The sequence below is a fragment of the Apostichopus japonicus genome, chromosome 19 (assembly GCF_037975245.1).
Source record: "Apostichopus japonicus isolate 1M-3 chromosome 19, ASM3797524v1, whole genome shotgun sequence".
NCBI classification, from domain to species: domain Eukaryota; kingdom Metazoa; phylum Echinodermata; class Holothuroidea; order Aspidochirotida; family Stichopodidae; genus Apostichopus; species Apostichopus japonicus.
This window is the reverse complement of record NC_092579.1, coordinates 30,964,729-30,986,296: the sequence shown is the minus strand read 5'-3', so window position 1 is coordinate 30,986,296 and position 21,568 is coordinate 30,964,729. Positions and strand designations below refer to the sequence as shown.

The 21,568-nt window shown below is 37.0% G+C and overlaps 1 protein-coding gene across 4 annotated transcripts in view; it reads right to left on the bottom strand.

The window, feature by feature from the left end:
• LOC139960165 (autocrine proliferation repressor protein A-like) overlaps positions 1 to 18,823 on the bottom strand; it is a 30,823-nt gene extending 12,000 nt beyond the window's left edge. For 2 of the 4 annotated variants that reach the window (XR_011790413.1, XM_071958324.1), the window contains exons 1-11: positions 18,414 to 18,823; positions 14,333 to 14,450; positions 14,023 to 14,085; positions 11,705 to 11,753; positions 9,824 to 9,940; positions 8,811 to 8,891; positions 7,490 to 7,579; positions 5,173 to 5,302; positions 2,992 to 3,109; positions 2,261 to 2,348; positions 604 to 642 (exon numbers count right to left, since the gene is read on the bottom strand). Coding sequence is in view for 3 of the 4 variants with exons in the window: in XM_071958324.1 (XP_071814425.1) it covers positions 604 to 642; positions 2,261 to 2,348; positions 2,992 to 3,109; positions 5,173 to 5,302; positions 7,490 to 7,579; positions 8,811 to 8,891; positions 9,824 to 9,940; positions 11,705 to 11,753; positions 14,023 to 14,085; positions 14,333 to 14,450; positions 18,414 to 18,720 (1,200 nt within the window). In the remaining variant the exon portion in view is untranslated. Of the gene's footprint in view, positions 1 to 603; positions 643 to 2,260; positions 2,349 to 2,991; positions 3,110 to 5,172; positions 5,303 to 7,489; positions 7,580 to 8,810; positions 8,892 to 9,823; positions 9,941 to 11,704; positions 11,754 to 14,022; positions 14,086 to 14,332; positions 14,451 to 16,250; positions 16,501 to 18,413 lie in introns of those variants that run through there. The other 2 variants (XM_071958325.1, XM_071958326.1) reach the window with 2 other exon arrangements.
• Positions 18,824 to 21,568: the final 2,745 nt, after the last annotated feature.

Here is a 21,568-nt window from a genome sequence, read left to right as displayed (position 1 = left end):
ACTCGGGGGCAACATGGTAGGATTTTTGGTAAGTAACAAACTAGGGGCCAACCAAAAAATGTGATATTTTTCAACCAAATGACTAAACATTGGGGCTGGGCAAATGAAAATCAAGATATGAAAAGTCATGAAACAATACTCAAAGATCTATGACAGAACCAACACATATCATATATAGCAAAGAGTTGTAGAAGTTGTGATGCTAGAGTGAAGAAAAGCTAGCTTTGCTCGAAAGCTCTGCAAAAAACTAAACATATTGGCTGTTTTACTTCCAAACACTCACTTAAATTAGCTTTTGTATCTCACTCAAGATTCAGCCATCCTCTAAATGCAGCATAGTTGTTAAACAGCAAAAAAGGGCTCATTGGAAAACCCTAACATGTCATGCACGTGGGGCATTTTGTACTGCAGGGAAATTCTCATGATGTTAACTTCAATTTATTGTGATATCATAGCATGTAGAGTCATCATATGTTTCCATACAAGGCTACCCACGTGTATTATGCTCCAACATTTCAACCACTAATTGGAAAGTTAAAAGGGTACTAACATAGTTAGTTCAATAAGTTCTTAACCTACAGAAATTAAACTAAGTCCACATACCTCTTTACGTGTCCATGTGAGAGTTGGAAATGTCCAATCCTGTTGAGAAAAGCAATTTTCTCTTTGACAGACTTTTCTATATCCACTATAAATGTGTGCACCAGCTGTAAATGTGTACATTAAGTTCCTTCTGATTAAGAATTAAGATACTGTGCATAACTTGGAAGCAGTAGCTTTCAGTCTTAACATTGGAAGAACAAATGACCTTAATTAAGCTGACATAAAAAAGCTAACATAACAGAACTTTGAACCCTGAAGAAACCAATATGGTTCTTGTACTCAAAAAGGTGGATCCAAAAACAACCTTAAATTTCATCTAAGTTTTACTTTCGTTATCATATTACTAGCTTACAGACTCTGCTGACCTCACATGACCATTCACATCTGCCATAAACAATAGTTTTTGTATCTTAGGTTAATCCACATATCAAGAAGAAAATTCATTCAAGACAAAGATTTAAAGAATGCAAACATTGTAGGATAAGATTCAGTTAGTCAACATGTAGCTGCAAACGAGTCACAGTTATAATCAGCATGTAGCTGTAAGACAAGTCACAGTAATAATCAGCATGTAGCTGCAATACAAGTCACAGAAATAAACAGCATGTTGCTGTAAGACAAGTCACAGTTATAGTCAGAATGTAGCTGTAAGACAAGTCACAGTTATGATCAGCATGTAGCTGAAAGACAAGTCACAGTTATGGTCAGAATGTAGCTAATGTAGCTGTAAGACAAGTCACAGTGATGGTCAGCATGTAGCTGTAAGACAAGTCACAGTTATGGTCAGCATGTAGCTGTAAGACAAGTCACAGTGATGGTCAGCATGTAGCTGTAAGACAAGTCACAGTTATAGCCAGCATGTAGCTGTAAGACAAGTCACAGTTATAGTCAGTATGTAGCTGTAAGACAAGTCACAGTTATAATCAGCATGTAGCTGTAAGACAAGTCACAGTTATAGTCAGGAAGTAGTTGTAGGACATGATCAGTTAGTCAGTATTTAGCTGTTAGAAGTTAATAACAGTAAGTCAGCAGGTAGCTGTAAGACATGATTCACAGTTAGTCAGCAGGTAGCTGCAAGAAATTACTAACAGTCAGTCAGCAGGTAGTTGTAAGACATGAGTCAGTTATAGTCAGCAGGTAGCTGTAAGACATGATTCACAGTAAGTCAATATGTAGTTGTATGACATGATTCAGTTAGTCAGTATGTAGCTGTAAGACATGATTCACAGTAAGTCAATATGTAGTTGTATGACATGATTCAGTTAGTCAGTATGTAGCTGTAAGACATGATTCACAGTAAGTCAATATGTAGTTGTAGGACATGATTCAGTTAGTCAGTATGTAGCTGTAAGAAGTTACTAACAGTCAGTCATTATGTAGCTGTAAGACATGATTCACAGTTATAGTCAGTATGTAGCTGTAAGACATGATTCACAGTAAGTCAATATGTAGTTGTAGGACATGATTCAGTTAGTCAGCAGGTAGCTGTAAGACATGATTCACAGTTATTATCATGTAGGCTTAACACTTTATAAGACAATACTTGTCAACATGTACATGACTTTACCCGTCTTTTGTAAAATCTCGCAGCAGGAAGAGCTCCTACCATATTCCAAATTTGCATTAAATGTTAGATTTGTAGGTAGTTGAAACTTACCTCTTCAACGCTGGTAATGAAGGCAATCAACTCTGATAGAAGGAAAGTAGCTCTGGGCGTGAGATTATGACCAACGTTGGGATGAATTCTACAAGGAATCAATAACAGCAAAGTGCAAAAAAAGGCATTATGGTTGAGATATTAATGCAACTAGTAAAAGCTTTTAGGAATCAGGTAGGCTTACACATAAGAATTTATAACTTGGGATAGCATGGTTACAAGATTTTACACTGTCGGTGACTGATATCCACTTTAAATGAGCTGTGCTATCCAATACACCCAATGATTACTATTACTCATTATAAAAATAAACTTGCAAATCCAAGTGTTTTCTTGAGATATCATGTCCACAGGGTTTTTAGGTATATTTGACTTCTGCTCATCTTTGATCTCCAATAAAAATCATCAAGCTTCATCTATTCATTATAGGATACCCACTAAACAACCTCCCAGTCAGATCCAATGCAAGTTCTCCATCCCCCCCCCCCCCCCGCCAGTCAGATCCCCTAACGAGTTCCCTATCCCAGTCAGATCCCCTGCAAGCTCCACCTCCCAGTCAGACCCAATGCAAGTCCCCCCCTCCTCCAGTCAGATCCCCTTACAAGTTCCCTATCCTAGTGATACCTTGCAAGCTCAACCTCCCAGTCAGTTGATTTCACCTCTCTACCTAGTTCAATATGTTAAATTCAAGTACAAAACAATCTATCTGCTGTCTTGCTATGAATACCCACCTTAAGAATGTTGGACCATTCATTTGATCATAAAAATAATGAGAATCATCGGGTAGGAAGAATTCATCATTGCTTGCTGTAATGATGTATTTGGGCATTGTCAAAATATCTCGGTAAGCTGGAACAAAAAATATCATCAAATATATTATGGCAATCTAGTGAAGGAACTTTGTCAATAAATCTGGGTTAGCAAGTTGACAAATATCATAGATATATTAGGGTACACTAGTGAAAGGAACTTTGTCAATGCATCAGGGTTAACCAAGACATTGACGATAACCAAGAGTACCCTGACAAATGGAATATTGTAAATACATCATAGTTATCTGGTGGACAAAATATCATCTACATATTACAGAACACTTAAATAGAACATTGTCATATATCCAAATTAGATTAGATAAGCATTGAAATATATCCAGATTAGATTAAATAAGCACTGTTGATATATTACAGTAAATTAGTAAATAGAACATGGTCAATATATAGGCGTTAGCTGGTTGGTCAAACATTGTTTATATGTTACGGTAAACTACTAAATAAAATATTGCCAATATGTAGGCAATAACTATAGCTAGGTTGTTTATGGTTACAGGCAATAGCTATAGCTAGGTTGTTAATGGTTACAGTCAATAGCTATAGCTAGGTTGTTTATGGTTATAGGCAATAGCTATAGCTAGGTTGTTTATGGTTACAGGCAATAGCTATAGCTAGGTTATTTATGGTTATAGGCAATAGCTATAGCTAGGTTGTTTATGGTTACAGGCAATAGCTGTAGCTAGGTTGTTTCTGGTTACAGGCAATAGCTATAGCTAGGTTGTTTATGGTTACAGGCAATAGCTATAGCTAGGTTGTTAATGGTTAAAGGCAATAGCTATAGCTAGGTTGTTTATGGTTATAGGCAATAGCTCTAGCTAGGTTGTTTCTGGTTACAGGCAATAGCTATAGCTAGGTTGTTTATGGTTACAGGCAATAGCTATAGCTAGGTTGTTAATGGTTACAGGCAATAGCTATAGCTAGGTTGTTAATGGTTAAAGGCAATAGCTATAGCTAGGTTGTTAATGGTTACAGGCAATAGCTATAGCTAGGTTGTTAATGGTTACAGGCAATAGCTATAGCTAGGTTGTTTATGGTTACAGGCAATAGCTATAGCTAGGTTATTTATGGTTATAGGCAATAGCTATAGCTAGGTTGTTTATGGTTACAGGCAATAGCTATAGCTAGGTTGTTAATGGTTACAGGCAATAGCTATAGCTAGGTTGTTAATGGTTACAGGCAATAGCTATAGCTAGGTTGTTAATGGTTACAGGCAATAGCTATAGCTAGGTTGTTTATGGTTACAGGCAATAGCTATAGCTAGGTTATTTATGGTTACAGGCAATAGCTATAGCTAGGTTGTTTATGGTTACAGGCAATAGCTATAGCTAGGTTATTTATGGTTATAGGCAATAGCTATAGCTAGGTTGTTAATGGTTACAGGCAATAGCTATAGCTAGGTTGTTAATGGTTACAGGCAATAGCTATAGCTAGGTTGTTTATGGTTACAGGCAATAGCTATAGCTAGGTTGTTAATGGTTACAGGCAATAGCTATAGCTAGGTTGTTAATGGTTACAGGCAATAGCTATAGCTAGGTTGTTAATGGTTACAGGCAATAGCTATAGCTAGGTTGTTAATGGTTACAGGCAATAGCTATAGCTAGGTTGTTTATGGTTACAGGCAATAGCTATAGCTAGGTTGTTTATGGTTACAGGCAATAGCTATAGCTAGGTTGTTAATGGTTACAGGCAATAGCTATAGCTAGGTTGTTAATGGTTACAGGCTGTGACAAAGTAATCTAAACTGAATTAAATAAACATTGTATGTATACACTGCTCAATGTTCATTGAGATCATTCCAGAAAACCTAACTATTCTATTACTGACCTTAAGGGCAGTTGTGTGCCAATTTCTCGCATTATCTTTTAATACAAATAAGAATCAATTTTTCCTGTCATTTCACATTCCAAATAAAAGAAATAAGATAATATACATTCTTTCAATAAGCCAAGCAGTCACAAACATTTATCTTTCTTTGTTGTGCCTGACCAATTGATAGATACATTTTCTTTTTAGCTGTGGTTTTGATCTTAAGATTCTTCATCTCTAATCCCAAATTATTTTGGGCAATCACTTGAAACTTACAAAATGGATCAGAAACTTGGACCAGTAGAGGAAAATTTGGATGACCATATAGACTTGTAGTATTTTCACTCCAATAGGGCTCCAGGGCAAAGGTCCATCCTTTCAGAGATCGAAAATGATGCTGCAAATTCTGAATGATACGGAGAGATCAAGATATGAAGACTTTATGCAGGTATCTTTGATTCAACTGAAGAGATGGTTTTAATGAACAGCCATAAACAATTTTCATTGTTGTGATTCATACTGTATACCAAAGAGACCATCATACCCAACAAACACAATTATGTCTTCAAATATCAGGAAGATGTTTGCACAAATGTTGTGTTTACATTATTAATAATGTTTTAATAACATTAAATGTTGAGTCGCTAGGCAAGATGGAGAGCATTTTCACATTTTCTAAAAATGAACTTGCAATATTAGCACAAGTTTATACAATTTCACATAAAATATTTTGGAGATGTTTCGGTAACATTTTAGGAGCATTATCAAAATGTTGTCTATAGCATTTTATGTAATGTTTAATGTTCACTGGCTAGAAAGTCAGAGCATTTTACATATTTTTAACATTAAAATATTAGCATTATGTTTCAATATCACTATAGGAAATGTTGTAGGAATTTTGGCATAATGGTGTGTCAAACATCTTAAGAATGTTAAATGTTGAGTCACTAGAAAGCCAGTAGAATATTTTCACCATGTTTTCTACAACAACATTTTGATATTATTACGTTTCAACAACATTATAGCAAATGTTTTGCAGCAGCTTAAATAAGGTTATCGGAATGTTGGCATAACGTTGTGTAAATGTCTTTATGATGTTAAATGTTGAGTCACTAGAAAGGCAGTAGAATGTATTGACGATGTTTTCTACACAACACTTTGATATTAGGGTTAAGTTTCAACAAATTTCTAGTAAATGGTTTGTAGCTGCTTAACTAATGGTTTAGGAATGTTTCTAAGAACGTAAGAAAGTCAGGAGAACATTGTCATGCTTTCTACAAAACAACATTTTGATATTAGATTAAAACTGGTCTGCAAATTTCTGCTGTCAGAATGGCCTGGTGAAGATGTGGTGGTTATGTTAAAGTTATTGGCTCTCTCCAAACTGGTAAAGACATGGTGGTTATGTTAAAACTATTGGCTCTCTCCAAAACATGATTTTATGTTAGAAAATAAGACGGCACGAGACCACACCTTTAAATTAAAATCAGATTTATAACCAGTTCTGCTCATTTTATCCATTTGGGGTATAACAGATGTTATAATCTTTCTACTTGTTTACCTTTGTTTGTCTGGTTTTACTAATACTTAGATTCTATAGTTTCTATCTAGTGTATGACAAAGTTTGCTTTCTTAACTTTTATTCCATTCTTAATGTTCATTCCTTAGCTTCCTGTCTATAAATTATTTGAAGTTTAACTTTGAATAAACTGAACTGAAGTATAACCATTTAATATTGCAGTATTCATTTGTGTATAGGATTCATTTTCGTGCATGACTTTTAAGATCACTAATAGAATCTCGTCATAGCAGATTCACTTCGATTTACAGGTCATGTATCCTAATATTACATACATCTCTGTTAGTTCAGGAGACAACCTAGTCACAAAGCTCTTTCTTACAATACATTTATTTTATTTTATTCAGAATTGAACTTTTCAATTGTTTTGTCCAGGGGCAATTTGTGTGGCCATATGATGTCTATGAAATTCTAGCATGTAGCTTCAAACTATGACATCATTACGTAATGATGCCTTGTTTGGTTCCTACAAGCATAAGTATAGGCCTATGACCCCTGACACTAGTGCCTGGGAAAGGGACCAGTTGTAATCAATTTCCCCCTTTCATTTCTATTATTGACTTCACAAAGTTAAAGATTAAGATAATAGAATTATTAGCAAGTCCCTAGTTTTTACTGCTTCTACATGCTATTATATAGGAGGTAAACTGACACAGCTGTGGAGTCTGCCCCAATATCAACATCTATGTTAATATCTACCTCTCATATATTTCCTTTGTTCTTTCTTTTTTGGACGCTTCCCTTTCGCTACTTAAATTAATACTTGGTTATACGTGGCAAACATGAAGGCAAAACCAAAGTTTAGTTATTCAAGCTCTCTATCCTACCTGACAACCGATGTTTCTCCGCAATCAAACATGATTACATTAAGTGTTATCAGTGAGTCACAGATACAAACCATAGTGCACTTACAATTGGTTTGTCCAAAAGCAGCAGTTTTGTATACAATGCTCAGAGTTAACTGTTACACTAAAACCAAAAGAAGCATGATCAATTTATACTATACTTTCTTACATCTTCAAAGTTGAGCAGATCTAGGACCTGTGGCGCTATACCAACAACTCGGTCGTCAACGGCTGCAGTGGACCAAGCAGTCCATCCTCTCTGTGGAAAAGTAAGTTATGAGTTGTCATATTTATGTGTTTTAACAAGCTAACATCTACAATGTTCATATTGCATTATATCCAAGAATAGAATGATGGTGCTTTGTTAAAAGAAACTGCAGTCTCATCACAGCACCAAGTGTACTAACTTAATGGCATACTTGGTCATACAGTTAGGATACAATGCCATATTGGTCATACAGTTAGGATACAATGCCAAACTTGAACATACAGTTAGGATACAATGTCATACTTGGTCAAACAGTTAGGATACAATGCCATACTTGGTCATACAGTTAGGATACAATGCCATACTTGAACATACAGTTAGGATACAATGCCATATTGGTCAAACAGTTAGGATACAATGCCATACTTGGTCATACAGTTAGGATACAATGCCATACTTGAACTAGTGAGGATGCTGGTTAACTTCTCTCAATGGTCGTATCATTTGACATGCTTAATTCAATACACAATGCCCATATCTTACGTCATGTTTGTAGCCCAAACAAAGTCCATACAACTGTTAGAGTAGCAACACAAGGTTCATGTGACAGTGTAAACAATGTTGATGTGACCGCTACCTCTGTAGCGCTAGAAACTTTTATGTGATGGTTACCTCATCATGCACAACGAAAGCATACCTTAAAACACTGATAGTTTTCTCTAGCTTAAACAATATTTATGTGACAGCTAACTACCTGTTTTCACAAACATGATATGCATATTAACTGTAAACAATCTTTATGTGACAGTTACTCTCTAGCTTTAACAATATTTATGTGACAAACGAAATAAGCATATAGTAAACAATCTTTATGCATATTCTACTATGATGTTCAAGTTCTGGAGATTTTCACTTTTACCCTCTGCTGACCCCAAAAGAACTTTGAGCTCTTCCCGAAACAATACGGTTCTAATACTTGGAAAGCCACATGCCAAATATGGGAACTGCAGATATTACCTCCTTTGAGATATTGTGTTTACAAGCTAGGGAGTCACATACACACCCACACACATTCACTAACAACCTTATATCAACAAAAATGGAGAAAAAGGCATTGTGCCCACTTATTTTCAGCCTACTCAAACACTCAAACATTATGAGGCTCATAACAACAGCTCATGTGTTCTTGATACCTGATATAAACACATACTGGGAACCTTATCCATGAACTGTAGTCCAGTCAGCGGTTTATTTAATACTGGCTTTATTCACCATAACTTACCTTTGAAGCACCAGTAAGATAAAAGCGACTTATCTTTGAATTCACAACGTTTGAAATGGTATCCATTGCTTGAACTGTTGCCTATATGTAAAAAATATGAAAATTAATTATAAAAATAAACTATTGCCACCAATACTATATATTTTTAAAATAGTAAAAAAATTAAAGAACTACTGTGGTTTATTAGGTACATGTAAATAGCAAAAACATCTACAAAAAAGGTCTACATTTCCACTCCAATCTCAAGCATGCAACTTTTAATATCATGAAGATGGAAATTTTGAGAATGAAACTTAAATTTATGTCGAAATGTTGATATAAGAAAAATTTGGAGAAAAGTTTGGAGATTTGAAGTAGAAAGTTTGACATTTTGCACATTTGTTTTGTTCTGTTCTACCATGTCCTTAATAAGCTACCGTACGTAACGATGTAAACCCAAATGAGGTACAGTCATGATTATCAACTGGTCAATCATGAAATTAGTTCACAGGGCAAAAGCATAGATACCAAGAGACAGCATCTTACTTCACATCTTCTCTGTTTGTTTTCAATACAGACAAGTGATTGGTTATACTCAAGAAATTATGCCGTGGTTTGCAACCCTTGGATGACTTAATCGTGCACCGCTGTACACTAGCCCAGATTCCTTTATGTTAATGAGTGAAAGTGATTGGTTACTCAATGCTATCAACTCTCTTTTACACCAATCTGTATGATGAGTAACTGACTGATAAGAGACTATATAAGGAAACCTGCTGTTCAGCCCACCTACACAAGAATATAATCTGCAAAGTTTGTCCATTCAGTCTCCAAGATGCTCCAGCACCTCATTCCGATCACTGAACACGTCACCCTTAAATATGTTTGAATATGAATATGTATGAATATGAATATGTATGAATATGAATATGTATGGTACATTGCTATACTAAAACTGATACATTGCTGGATTTTATACATTGGCATTGCATACTTTATGTCAAATTTAATGCATATATGCAGTAGCTCCATACCTTGGTCATCGGCATTCTTAGAAGAAAATAAGGATCTTCCGGAGCCTCGGTTATAAATCTGCGCCAGCAGAAAGCTATGATGTCGTCCTCATAACGATCAAAGTCCCGTTTGTCGTTCTGCAAAATTAAGAAGAGGGAAAAACTGAATGATTACATATAAATAGAAGGTATGAGGTGTACTGACCACAATTGGCCAAGTGTTTAGAATAAGAGTTACATGGCTATTGAGACATTTCATATCCCAGCTGATACCTATAAGATACTGATAACAATAAGACAAAATGTAGCCCAACGTGAGCTTATATCTGCGTAAAGTCCCTCAAGTTGATTTGATCATTCCATTCCTGCTCGTAGCTTACATGTTGCACATGTTATACGAACCATTGTTCTTAGCTGTTCTTATGCTACGGTGATGCTTGAGAATGCAAATTTAAATCTTCTTCTTCTTTTTCTTTACATATTATGTAGTAAACGAAATTTTACCCCTGATCGACCTCGCAAGAGGTCCTGCGGGGGATAATAGAATTGTTTTCAAAGAAAAGACAACGTTTTTTTTTTTTTTTTTTTTTTTTTTTTTTTTTTTCTGGGGATCAGTTGTCTTTGTTGAGCCAGGGAATGGTTGATAAGCGAAGTATCGTTACAATAGCATTGAATAGAAAGCCATGGGTGAATGGAGGAAAGAACCCGAAGTCAGGGGACAAAGGAGACAAAGGGCTAGCGAGGGAGAGATTTCTATTGATTGGGGTTTAAGTTCTTAAGTACTAAGGAATGAAAAGACAGATTGGTTTCGTTTATTCGGGAAGTGTGTGTTTACGACTTGGTATTTCAGGAAAAGATCTTTGATTAAAGGGTCTTTATCGAGGTTGTTTTGGTATAGGTTAATGTTAAATTCTTCAAGAAGTTTAAAAATAGGAGTTGTGTTGCCCGCATGAAGAACATGCCAGGTTCCGATATAAGAAGGGATTTTCAGTGCAATTCGATAGGCTGTTGTATGGATTCTGTTTAAAACTTGTTTGTTGCTATTAGAAATGGAAAGCAGGGAGATGCTCCCGTAGCTGAGGATCGGCTTTATTTTGGTTTTATAGATACGGATAATAGTATTCGGAGGGAAGTTATACTTACATATTATATAATACATAAAAATCCATATATTAGTCTTAATTGAAATAAATATAAAATTCATGATAATTTACAGTTCACATTTAAAAATTTAAGTGAATTTACAATGTTGATCCCACAACACCTGTGTAGAAGCAACCGTTGATGAGCATATTGCTACGTGCTCATGGTTTTTATATGGTATTTACTAGTTTAGAACAGTTGAGAGATCACATTGAAATGCCACAGAATGGGGATTGGTTTCTAGACCAAAAATATTGTCAACTTATATAGGCAATATATATATATAGCAATATATAAAGTCATCATTTGAAAATGCTAAAAGCGTTAAACACAACATGGGCCCAAACTTGAGTACCAACTGTCCTTTGCAAAATATGTGTTTCATTGATATCTGAGACAAAAAAAGCGCTAGGAACTGCATCAAATTGTGTGGTTGTTCCAGGCACTTTAATACTTGAATATTTCACTTTACAGTAGTCCTGATGTAAAGGTTCTTTGAATTATAACTTGCACCAGTTGATGAATGGTCTGTAAAGTTGCTATATCAAAACAAAAGTATATCATTATTAATTATGGTCTCATAGGTTAACATATTTTACCCCTAAGCTGCATTTCTGACAGTTTAGCGATAAAAGGTTAAATGATGGACAGCCCGCTATTGGCTAAATGTAAAATAGGCCTAGAGAAGATCACAAAGCTATTGTGCCATAGATATAAAGGAACAAGAATAGAAGTTACCACGGTAACAAGTACACTTACAGGAAACCGAATCGGCTGGTTAGGTACCTGAAATAGAGTTGCCACAACCCTATTGGAGGAGAGATGAGAGGGAGAGAGTCACATGACATTGTTATTACACATAGACATACCATACACCAAAATCAGAGTTATTGCTATCTTAAGTTAGCATGAATACAAGTTGGTGTAAATTCCCAGAACACTGAAGGTATTTTAGAAATTTGCCAGTGAAATGGAATGATTCTATGACAAGAGCAGATATTTGCAGCAAAATATGCTAAAAACTCCTCTTCTAACTCAAAATGTAGAAGTGGCAGTGCATGATTGTTGAAACCATCGGCCAGCACATAATGGGGAAGAACAGGTCAGATGAAAGCAGCTTTAATATCTTCCAACCTTGGAATATGATGAAGTCAGTGTGTCAGTCAACTAAGGGAACAAAACACACTGTGTCACATAACCTACAACAGTAGCGGAATCTTCTGTTGCAATGTTGTGCCAGGACATTTATCAACAGTAATTTTTAACATTACTAAACTGAGACCATGCAGTTGTCTTGTGAATGTCATGTATACAGACAGGTCTTACAAGCCCGGTAGTTATTAAGTTACATGTAGCACCATTCTACTAGAAATGGTGCAGCTGTATGCATTGACCAATGCTTACCTGCTCTGCTAAAGAAATGGCAAACTCCAACAGATGTTATGTAGACTTACACAACCATAGGTACACTATTGTATGTGGTTTCTGTCTTCATAGGATATTACATCCTTCATCCTTAAAAGAGGACATTCTGTATTGCCCAATCCCCTGTCACAAACCTTACTGTCACAACCTTACTGTCACAAACCTTATGCTGTCTTGGCAGCCGTTTAGCGCCGAAAAAATCAAGTCATTGGAGCCTCAAATGATATGATCTTAGGTGTAGTACAGGTTATCTGCCCATACAAGGATTTGAGTATACATGACATGCATGCAGTTACATTCACTCCCCCTTCAAAGTATGTTTTTTAAGGTGCTAGACAAAGGAAGAAATTTCTTCCGTTTACACTAAACATTGGACCAACAAACTTGTTGCAGAGGTGATGGCAGACTTGGCCAGATCCAGCAATGGTTACAATAAAAATACAAAGGAACGATACAGCTCCAGAAAAGTTTGATAATATTATTAATTAATAACATATGGGTCTCCTATTGGGTCTCCCACCATCATAGCAGTGTCACTATATTTGCATATGTAGAATATTAACACACATACCACATCACGATTGCATTAAACATTAATATTGTAGGTAACACATGAAGAAGCCACACTCTTAAAAGGATTGTCTGGTGGCCCAAAGAAATACCTTTAAAAATGATAAATAATTTTCCAAACATGTTGTCAAAGTATGAGAACGCTAATGTTGCGTTTGACAGAGAAACAATTTTTTAATCGTTAAGGACAGACATTTCCAATATGATTTGAACAGTACAGAACGTGAAGTTATCTATGCACAGTAATCCCAACAAAAACCGTGTTTGTAAACAGATTAATTTCTTCCTTAATTTATTGTGAAATTTCTTATAAATTAGATGTTTTCAAAAACTCCTTAAGCCGCCATATATGTAGTAGATTGGTGGTTTCGTGGTCTTTGTGTAACACAAGATTAGTTTGAACAGCAGACTCTTCGTTGTTTAAACATCGCACTAACCAGCTCCAACGCGAAGAATGTTTGCATGTAGGCTACTCTAACGTTTACAATTGGACAGTACTGCGAAGCCTAAGCTTCTCGATACTACATTTAGCTCTGACATCAATTCCGCCAAGTTTCATCTTTCGGTGTTCCGAATACTTTTCAAGTTTCCTTTTAATGTAAATTTGATCCGTGAATTTTATTTCAACGATTTAGAAGAACAGTTTATGAACTGTGGTTTGAATGTGAGAGTGTATTATGTGCAACGCTAAAAAAGTATACCAACTGGGCATGGTAGGATATACATTCGCGATGTGTACGTAATATACGTAATATATAATAGGCAATCACCTGTGCGTGTACACTTGAGAGTGTATGGGAGTCTAACTTCAAGCCGCCTGTTTTGCCTATTTGCCTGCGCTACGTCAATCACTAAGTTGATGCGTTCGAACAAACGGTACTTTTGATGAGAAACTGGTGAATTTGAAAACCAGATTTTACAAGAAGAACACGTCGAATGGGGACAGTTTTTACATGGTTAGAAAGAAAAAAATAAGAACTAGAAGGGCAATGTATCAAATCAAAGACAATTCCTTTAATCATCAAACAAACCACTGAGATATGTAACTACCTTGTATCATTTTTAAAACAGAGTATACTCACATCCCTAGCTGAGATGACATTTGCATTGTCCATGCAACTTCCTGTTTCATAATAGTTGGTGGGCTGAAAGGTAAAAAGTTAGCAAACAATGAATAACATTCATGGGGTATAGGTAAACTGCATGTCAGGGTGATTATCTTGAAATCTGCAGAAGACAGGGTTTGAAATCATTAATCTCTTTTAGTTCTAGTTCAGCTGAGTTGGGGAATTTATATTATTCCATTTTCAAAGATCATTACTTTAAAAGAAATGTAGAGCAGTGTTGCAGTTAGACCGTCCAGACAACTGAAGCCAGAAGAAATTCACTAACCTGTCTAGGTTACTCCCTCCAGTGATGAACACAAGTGCTGTATCCTCATATTTGATTTCATTAGGAATAGTAATAGACATGTAATGCCACCATATATGGCCATTCCCGGCCAATTCAGCTAGAAAAAAAAGATGACATTATTAAATTTATTATATTGTCACAAGACAAGTTTCATTAGTTTGTAGCCTGGATTATGAATATTGTCCAAACAGGTAATACAGTTCACATTGCTAAGCCACCCAGACTGTTAACTAGTAATTGTGGTTATGACAAATGGCAAGTTGGCAACCACCATATCCATTAGGATCAGCTACTTGCATGAACTGTGCATGTTAGTTTAATATCAAATAACTTTAATATAATGAAAATGTGGTACTATTCATGATTTTATAAATGTACTCAGTAAAGACATTTTGCACAAGCTTGTTTGCACTAAATATGTCCTCACTTATTCAGCACTCTACCTAATTCAATGGTCTGCTCCAAGTCAGGTCCAAACTACTATGAGTATCTAAGAGTATCTAATCCAGTTGCAGACTTCAGTCAGCTGCAGTTAAAACAGAACCTTCTCTCCCTTACATCCAAATATCCTTTATTTGGGTAATATTAGACAAACAAAATCCTACACACTGGACCCGCACAGAGGCTCTTAAATACAATCTGATATAATTGCATTCTCTGGAATGTATTTCTGTGTTGAAGTTAAAATAGTTGCAAGAGAACTGTTTGAAGCACTGCAGCTTCCAGGCTAATTGGAATATCTTCCACAGAAATAAAAAAATTCTCTTTCTGATATGTGCTTTGTGCTTTAAAGTCACTACAAGATAACACAAAATATTTCAAATTCCAACAACTTCTGGGACACTTTCCCCCTCCCGAACCCCCAACCACACATCCAACCAGGGCGTGGAAATAAATGCCATAGATATTGAATTTTTCTCTCACACTCACACATGTATTTTGTGCTTTAAACTCCAGAGCACAAGGGACATCTGAAAAGGCTTGAGCTTTCGGGGGCTTTTCCCCCCTGGACCACAACTTGGGCTCTGAGATATATTCCAGAGAAATGTAAGTATAATTCTTCTTTCACCTATGTATCGATCTATTTCTTAAAGCAAATTGGGAACAGCATCACCTAAACTCTCAACTTTTTGAAGTCAATTTCCTTTTCCAGAGAATGGCCCAAAACTGCAATTTTCATATCTGTCACCATTTTGACGGTAAGTGTGTCTCAAACAAACGGAATATATTCCTTTTTTCTTGTTTTGTTGTGGGTAAGTTGTCATAGTAATGTTCCTCAACTACATATCCATACAGAGATTCCTCTGTATCAAAGCAACAATTTTTACTGTTAGAGCGTGTTTCCTACAAGCAATTACGTTCTTTAACTGAAGGCCTTGGGAGCCTGGCCTACGTGAAAATTTTGCAACAATGAAATCATGTTGCTGTTATGTTATTTAACTTACGTTCCATACTAGAACAGCAAACATTTTAAAATTTAATCCAATTCAGCAACCCTAGCCTTCCAAGTAAAATGAATATATCCAGTGAACCTTTCAAAAGTGCAAGGCATTGTGTATATTTCATTGCAGGCATTTGTTTACCATTCATATGCAGGTTTATGATCACCAATGTAGAGCTGTTACTGAACATTACAACCTCGCGCACCTTCTCGTCATAAAGCCTACTAGGCCTAACGAGTAGCAGACCCTAGGGAAACCACTGTTTTGCTACTGCTGACCGACATCTTTGGAACAAAATGCCTGAATTCATTTCAAAGGTGGAATATCTTTGGTTATACTATAGTATACTATAGCCAGGGCACCTTGCGTAGGCTAATACTAGTAATAGTAACACTACGTAAGTCTAGGTTAGACTAGAGCCTAGGCAAGATGGTAAACTAAGCGACGAAACAAACCTTTGTATATCGTGTTATGAGCAAAGAATTCAGGCTTTATCAAAAACGTCTCATAGCCACAGCTTTTATGCGCCAAATACCTTATGCCAATACGAGAACACTCCTGTATATAGCCTATATTTGCCCAACTTTCACTGTGCAACGTTTCCGACAGTCGAGAAACCAAGGATTGTGCTGCACTTTTTGACCTTTGACACTGACACACAGTAGACGGTAAACACTGGAAATTCAACATTACTATGGAACGCTGTTTGTACGTTATGACAAAATCTTTACTTGCCGTGGACAAAATATAATCAAACAGAAGGGAACTAAGAGAAACTACCACAAATTGTGCTGTGGGATGCTTAGCGTGTCAAATGTGCGGCAAATTCTATATATATCATCTGACTGACCGAGGGAGGGCCAGTGGTGTGCGTATAAGGGGAGAGGGGGGGGGGGCAGTGATCACTTGTCACCCACACACAACTCCAACGTCCGGCAGGGGGCTTGCCCGATCGGGGTATTTTTCGCTATCAGTAGAGGAAGAATAAGATCAATATTAGTGGTGTCCATCCCTCCCTCCCCTCTTTCCCCATAAAAACTTATATACCTTATATAAGTAGTAAATATGCCCCAGAATGTGCCACTTGACGTTAAAACTTAATAAAATCATGAGAGTGAGCTTCAACAGTCCCAGGGACGCAAACCGTCCTTTGTCAAATCCTTGAATCCCCTTTGGCCCTTCCATAAAGATTTGTGCCTTTACCTAAATCAGTTTTTCCTCATAAAAATTCAAGAATATTTATTAGCACACCCTTGCATTTAGAGCTACTTTTATATACCTTATATAAGTAGTAAATATGCCTCAGAATGTGCCACTTAACGTTTAATCTTCGCCTTTACCAAAATCAGTCGGTGAGAGGCTTTGTGAATTTCCCCCACCATTGAAATCATGTGCACGGCACCATATTTTCACACGTCAAGGGTAGATTGAAGAGAAAAGTGACTTCTTGATATGAATACAACGCCAAATTGAGTAGACATGCATTGTTAGAACGTACAAACAAATTCAAGCACAATGCTGTTTTGTTCAATGAGGAGCCCATGAATGAGGGTCGTGAATTTGAAACAAAGTTAAAAAGATTAGCCCATATGCAAGTATTCATTTAGGGTGTTTGCGATGAGATATGATGCAACTCCGTGGATTGCCCTCTTGTTTATGTATGTTTTCTTCGTTTTGATTAACTCAGATTTCAAAACAAATTAAATTGGTTTTAAATTGGAAATCCAGCTCAAGATTAATCTGTGATAAATTCATGACAAATGTTAATTGCATAATTTCTGGTATTGTGACATTGTTGTGACATTTGACGCCGAGTGCGAAATCATGTCATGTTCAATGGAAATTAGTACTTTACAGCCCGGTTCGTTTTCCTGCAGCAGTATTACTATAAAGTATACATTTCGTTTTATGTTTCTACAACTGTATATATATATATATATAGCACCATGTACAGAAACGCTATCTTGCCAATAGTTGTGGTACCATAGGTCTTATATGGATGCTACCATTTTCTTATTGGCCAGTAGTTGTGGTACGGTTGGTCTTAAAGGGATGCAACCATTCCAGACTGTTCATTAGTGTTGTGGTTCAATACAGGTCTTGTAATTCTACTATAATATATGAGTTTTAGCGTTTTCTTTTCATTTACAGTTGTCTTTGAATTGTCCCTGAAATGTGACATATTTGAATGTTTAATTACCGGTAGTTGTCATTGTCTTTTGAACGGCATTTTTTAATTCAAATTTCCTCGTTATAAAATGATTCCCTCTGTGAATTGGATGAAATTTATTAGTATCCTATATCTTACTATATAGGGAAAGAAAGATTATTGTCAGTTCAATTTCGAATATATTTTAACAAATCCACCAACCTTTAAACAAATATTCTCTTCAACTGTGGCTTTCGCGTTCCACAGTGGCATATTAAAAGCCGCGCTGCAGCAGTCAACATGGACTAACTGACACTCAAGTTAAAAACATATTAACATTTATTCCGCGACGACTTCGACGCTTTTGGATGAGCCTTAATTTAACATTTGCGTATGATAGTGCACGAACGGCATGTTAGCCCATCAGGTATTTAGTTTTCCGCTCAAGTACAGGCCTACCTATACTTACGTGTACTCCATGCCTGTGACGTCATATTTAGTACCAATGTGGTGGTGTTGCTTGATGAATCTACATGGGTCAATTCATGGAGAAGTTGGTAAGAGTACTGAGGATCAGGTGTCTGACAGTACTCCCGGAGAGCTTGCTGGTAATCAATGACACCGGGATCATCTGTGGGTGATACATCTGAGGGTGATTCATTTTCCTTGTTAATAATTATTACCGTTATTACAACTGCAATGGCTGATGTGACGAGGGCTACGCCAAGAACGATGAAGATTTGAAAAGCCAATGTGCGTTTTCCGGCCATCTTCATTTACTGTAGAAATCTATTAACACATATAGCTGTTCGCTCGAACTGGAAACTTAACAAACCACTTCCAACAGCAATTCACTGCCAACTGACATACGTAAGACAAATAAAAGAGATCTACTTTATGGTATGGTACGAGATTTATATGATTGATTGGTACTCGTTGCTACAAAGAAAAGCAATAAAAAACAACAGTAAATATTGACTGACGATTCATATACCATCGTAACGTTGCACGACGAGAGGTTATAACAGAAAACTTAGCTGCCTTGTGACTCATTGCAACAAACCTTTTATAACAAATCACTCTGTGACGAGTCTGAAGTCAAGTCAATGGAAGTTGAGTTGTCGTAGTCACGTCAAGTCATTTGTTAGTTTTTCAAAGTCTGACACGATGTCTGGTAACTCCAGTCAGTAGCAAAGTGTGTCATTGTGTGACTATAGCATTAAATTCATTGTGTTCAGTGGCGGAGCGTCCATACAGTCAGGGCGGATGCCCCCCCCCCCCCGACGGACTCAAGTGGACTGCTGGCGCCCTTTTCATCTATTTACCACTTTTTACTTATTCGCGATTATTGACTTTTTATTGCGCTTTCATCTACCTATTGATATTTGTCACATTTTGTTGGCCATGACACTTATTTATTCTTCGTTTTTCTGCAAATTAGCAAGGCCCGAAAGGGTCATTTCCGGCGATCTAGGGAGTATCTTTACTCAAAAAATTTCTGTACGCTCCGCGCCAACCTAAAGGCGCTCCGCTTAGATACAGTCGAAATCGCCCATACAGACCATTCTCGTCCCCTCTGACCAATACCCCTAGCTCCGCCACTGGATCCCAATCATTCTTCACCGTCAATCCGTCTAGTATCCCCCCTCCCTCTCTACAACCGAACCTCGTTTGTTGATGGAATATCTAATGATAAGAGACACTTATTCTAATGTAAAATCAGCAAAGAGCAAGCAATAATGATTTTATCACTAAGATTTTTTATTAATTTCTTAGTTACACCGTCATTTAACTTCCCACTCAATCCTACACTCCCTGATACCCTTCCATCCCAATGTAGGAAACTTCATCGTTACACGCAGCACGCAACGATTTTTGTTCTACTTAATTGATCCTTACTGAGTCTCTCAACTTAAAAGCATATTTTTTTCCAAATAGATTAGTGAAAGTTACACAGTTTTAAGTAATAAATTAGAAGCATCTCTCTTGTTTAAGCATTGTATTATCGGCCTAGTCTTCCGATAAGCGTAACTTAGGGTTGAAAGAAATCAGTGAGAGCAGGCAGTAATGATATTAACTTACATATATATTTTCAAATCTCTTATTGAACGAATTATCAGCCCCCTGGTTACATCGTCATTTATCCCTCCCCATCAGTGGTGTCGCCAAGGGGGGGGGGGGGGGGGCACGTGCCCCCCTGGAAAACCTAGTGCCCCCCATCTGAGATTTGGGTTGGTAAAAAATATATATATATTTTGTTATATTCAACTCCCACCATCTGTGTTGGTTTTTCATAAGGACAAAGAAGCACAGTAATTCGTATTTTCTTCAAATGAGCTGCGAAAAAATGAAAAAAATTATCCTTGACCGTCGGGTATCGAAGTCGTAACCCGCGCCATCACAACAGGTGTCGATATTTACATTGAATGTGTCAGTGCTCACGCCATACCAGCGGCTATACACGTCCGCTTCGCGAGCTACATGACTCATCGTTCAAAACAATGAATTTCCCTGTTACTTCTTAATAGTTAATGAGAGAAAACGAGAAGGACAAGAAAGCAGTCGGGGGTCATGCACACATTAATTTTTCAACAAATGTAGGTTCTATTGATAGGGTTAGGCATAATATCGACATGTGGTTCATATCCTCTGCAAAATTCTCCGCGTTGTTAAAATCATTACCTCAAAAATAGCAATTTCTGGAGATATCTTCAGATCGAATTTAGCATCAAATGTGGCACCATTTTGCATTTTTAGACCCCTCCCACAGGACGGCGATCCGTATCCACCTAAGTGCCCCCATCAAATGCTGGTGCCCCCCTGTGCCCCCCAGACTGAAAAGTCTGGTGACGCCACTGCTCCCCATCCTGCCCTACCCTTCTTCACCTCACACACTCGGCTCCTAGGGTTAAAAGAAATCAGCGAGAGCAGGCAGTAATGATAGTTACTTATATTAATGAATTTTTTTCAAATCTCATTTAGGACGAATTATTAGGTCCCCCTGGTAACATCATTTACCCCCCCCCCCATTCGCCCCTACCCTTCCTCACACTCACCGCTTCTCTTACACCTAATATATGAGATATCCTCGTAAAGCGTGATGATCTAGGTTCCTCATTAATCTAATGCATGGGAGGAACTCGAAACTTTCTTCCTTATCCGCATATTCCAAGCTTTCTCCAAGAAAAGAGTTACAGTACCTATTACCCAGATGTTATGTAAATAATTTAAAACAGCCTCCCTCCTCATAAAACGTGATGACCTATGTCCCTCATTAATCTAAAGCATGGATGAACTCTCAACTTTAAGCATATTCCAAAGTTTTTCCACAAAAAGAGCTACAGAACCTATTACACACAAATTATGCAAATGTCACTGGACGGCATCCGTAGGGACATCGTTTTTTGGTCCACATTTGAGTTTCCATCATATCTTTAATCTGCTTTTCATACATATCTTTCAATGTGGTTGTTATAATGATCACATCTAATGACTTTTGAGTCGTATTTCTGTATCCAGTGGAATTGTCTCGCTGAGATATAAAAGGATGAATTTTCCGTACGTTTCCACGGTAGGCCCCTCTGTTCAAGGTCAATGTACGACTATAACATTAGGTCCACTAAG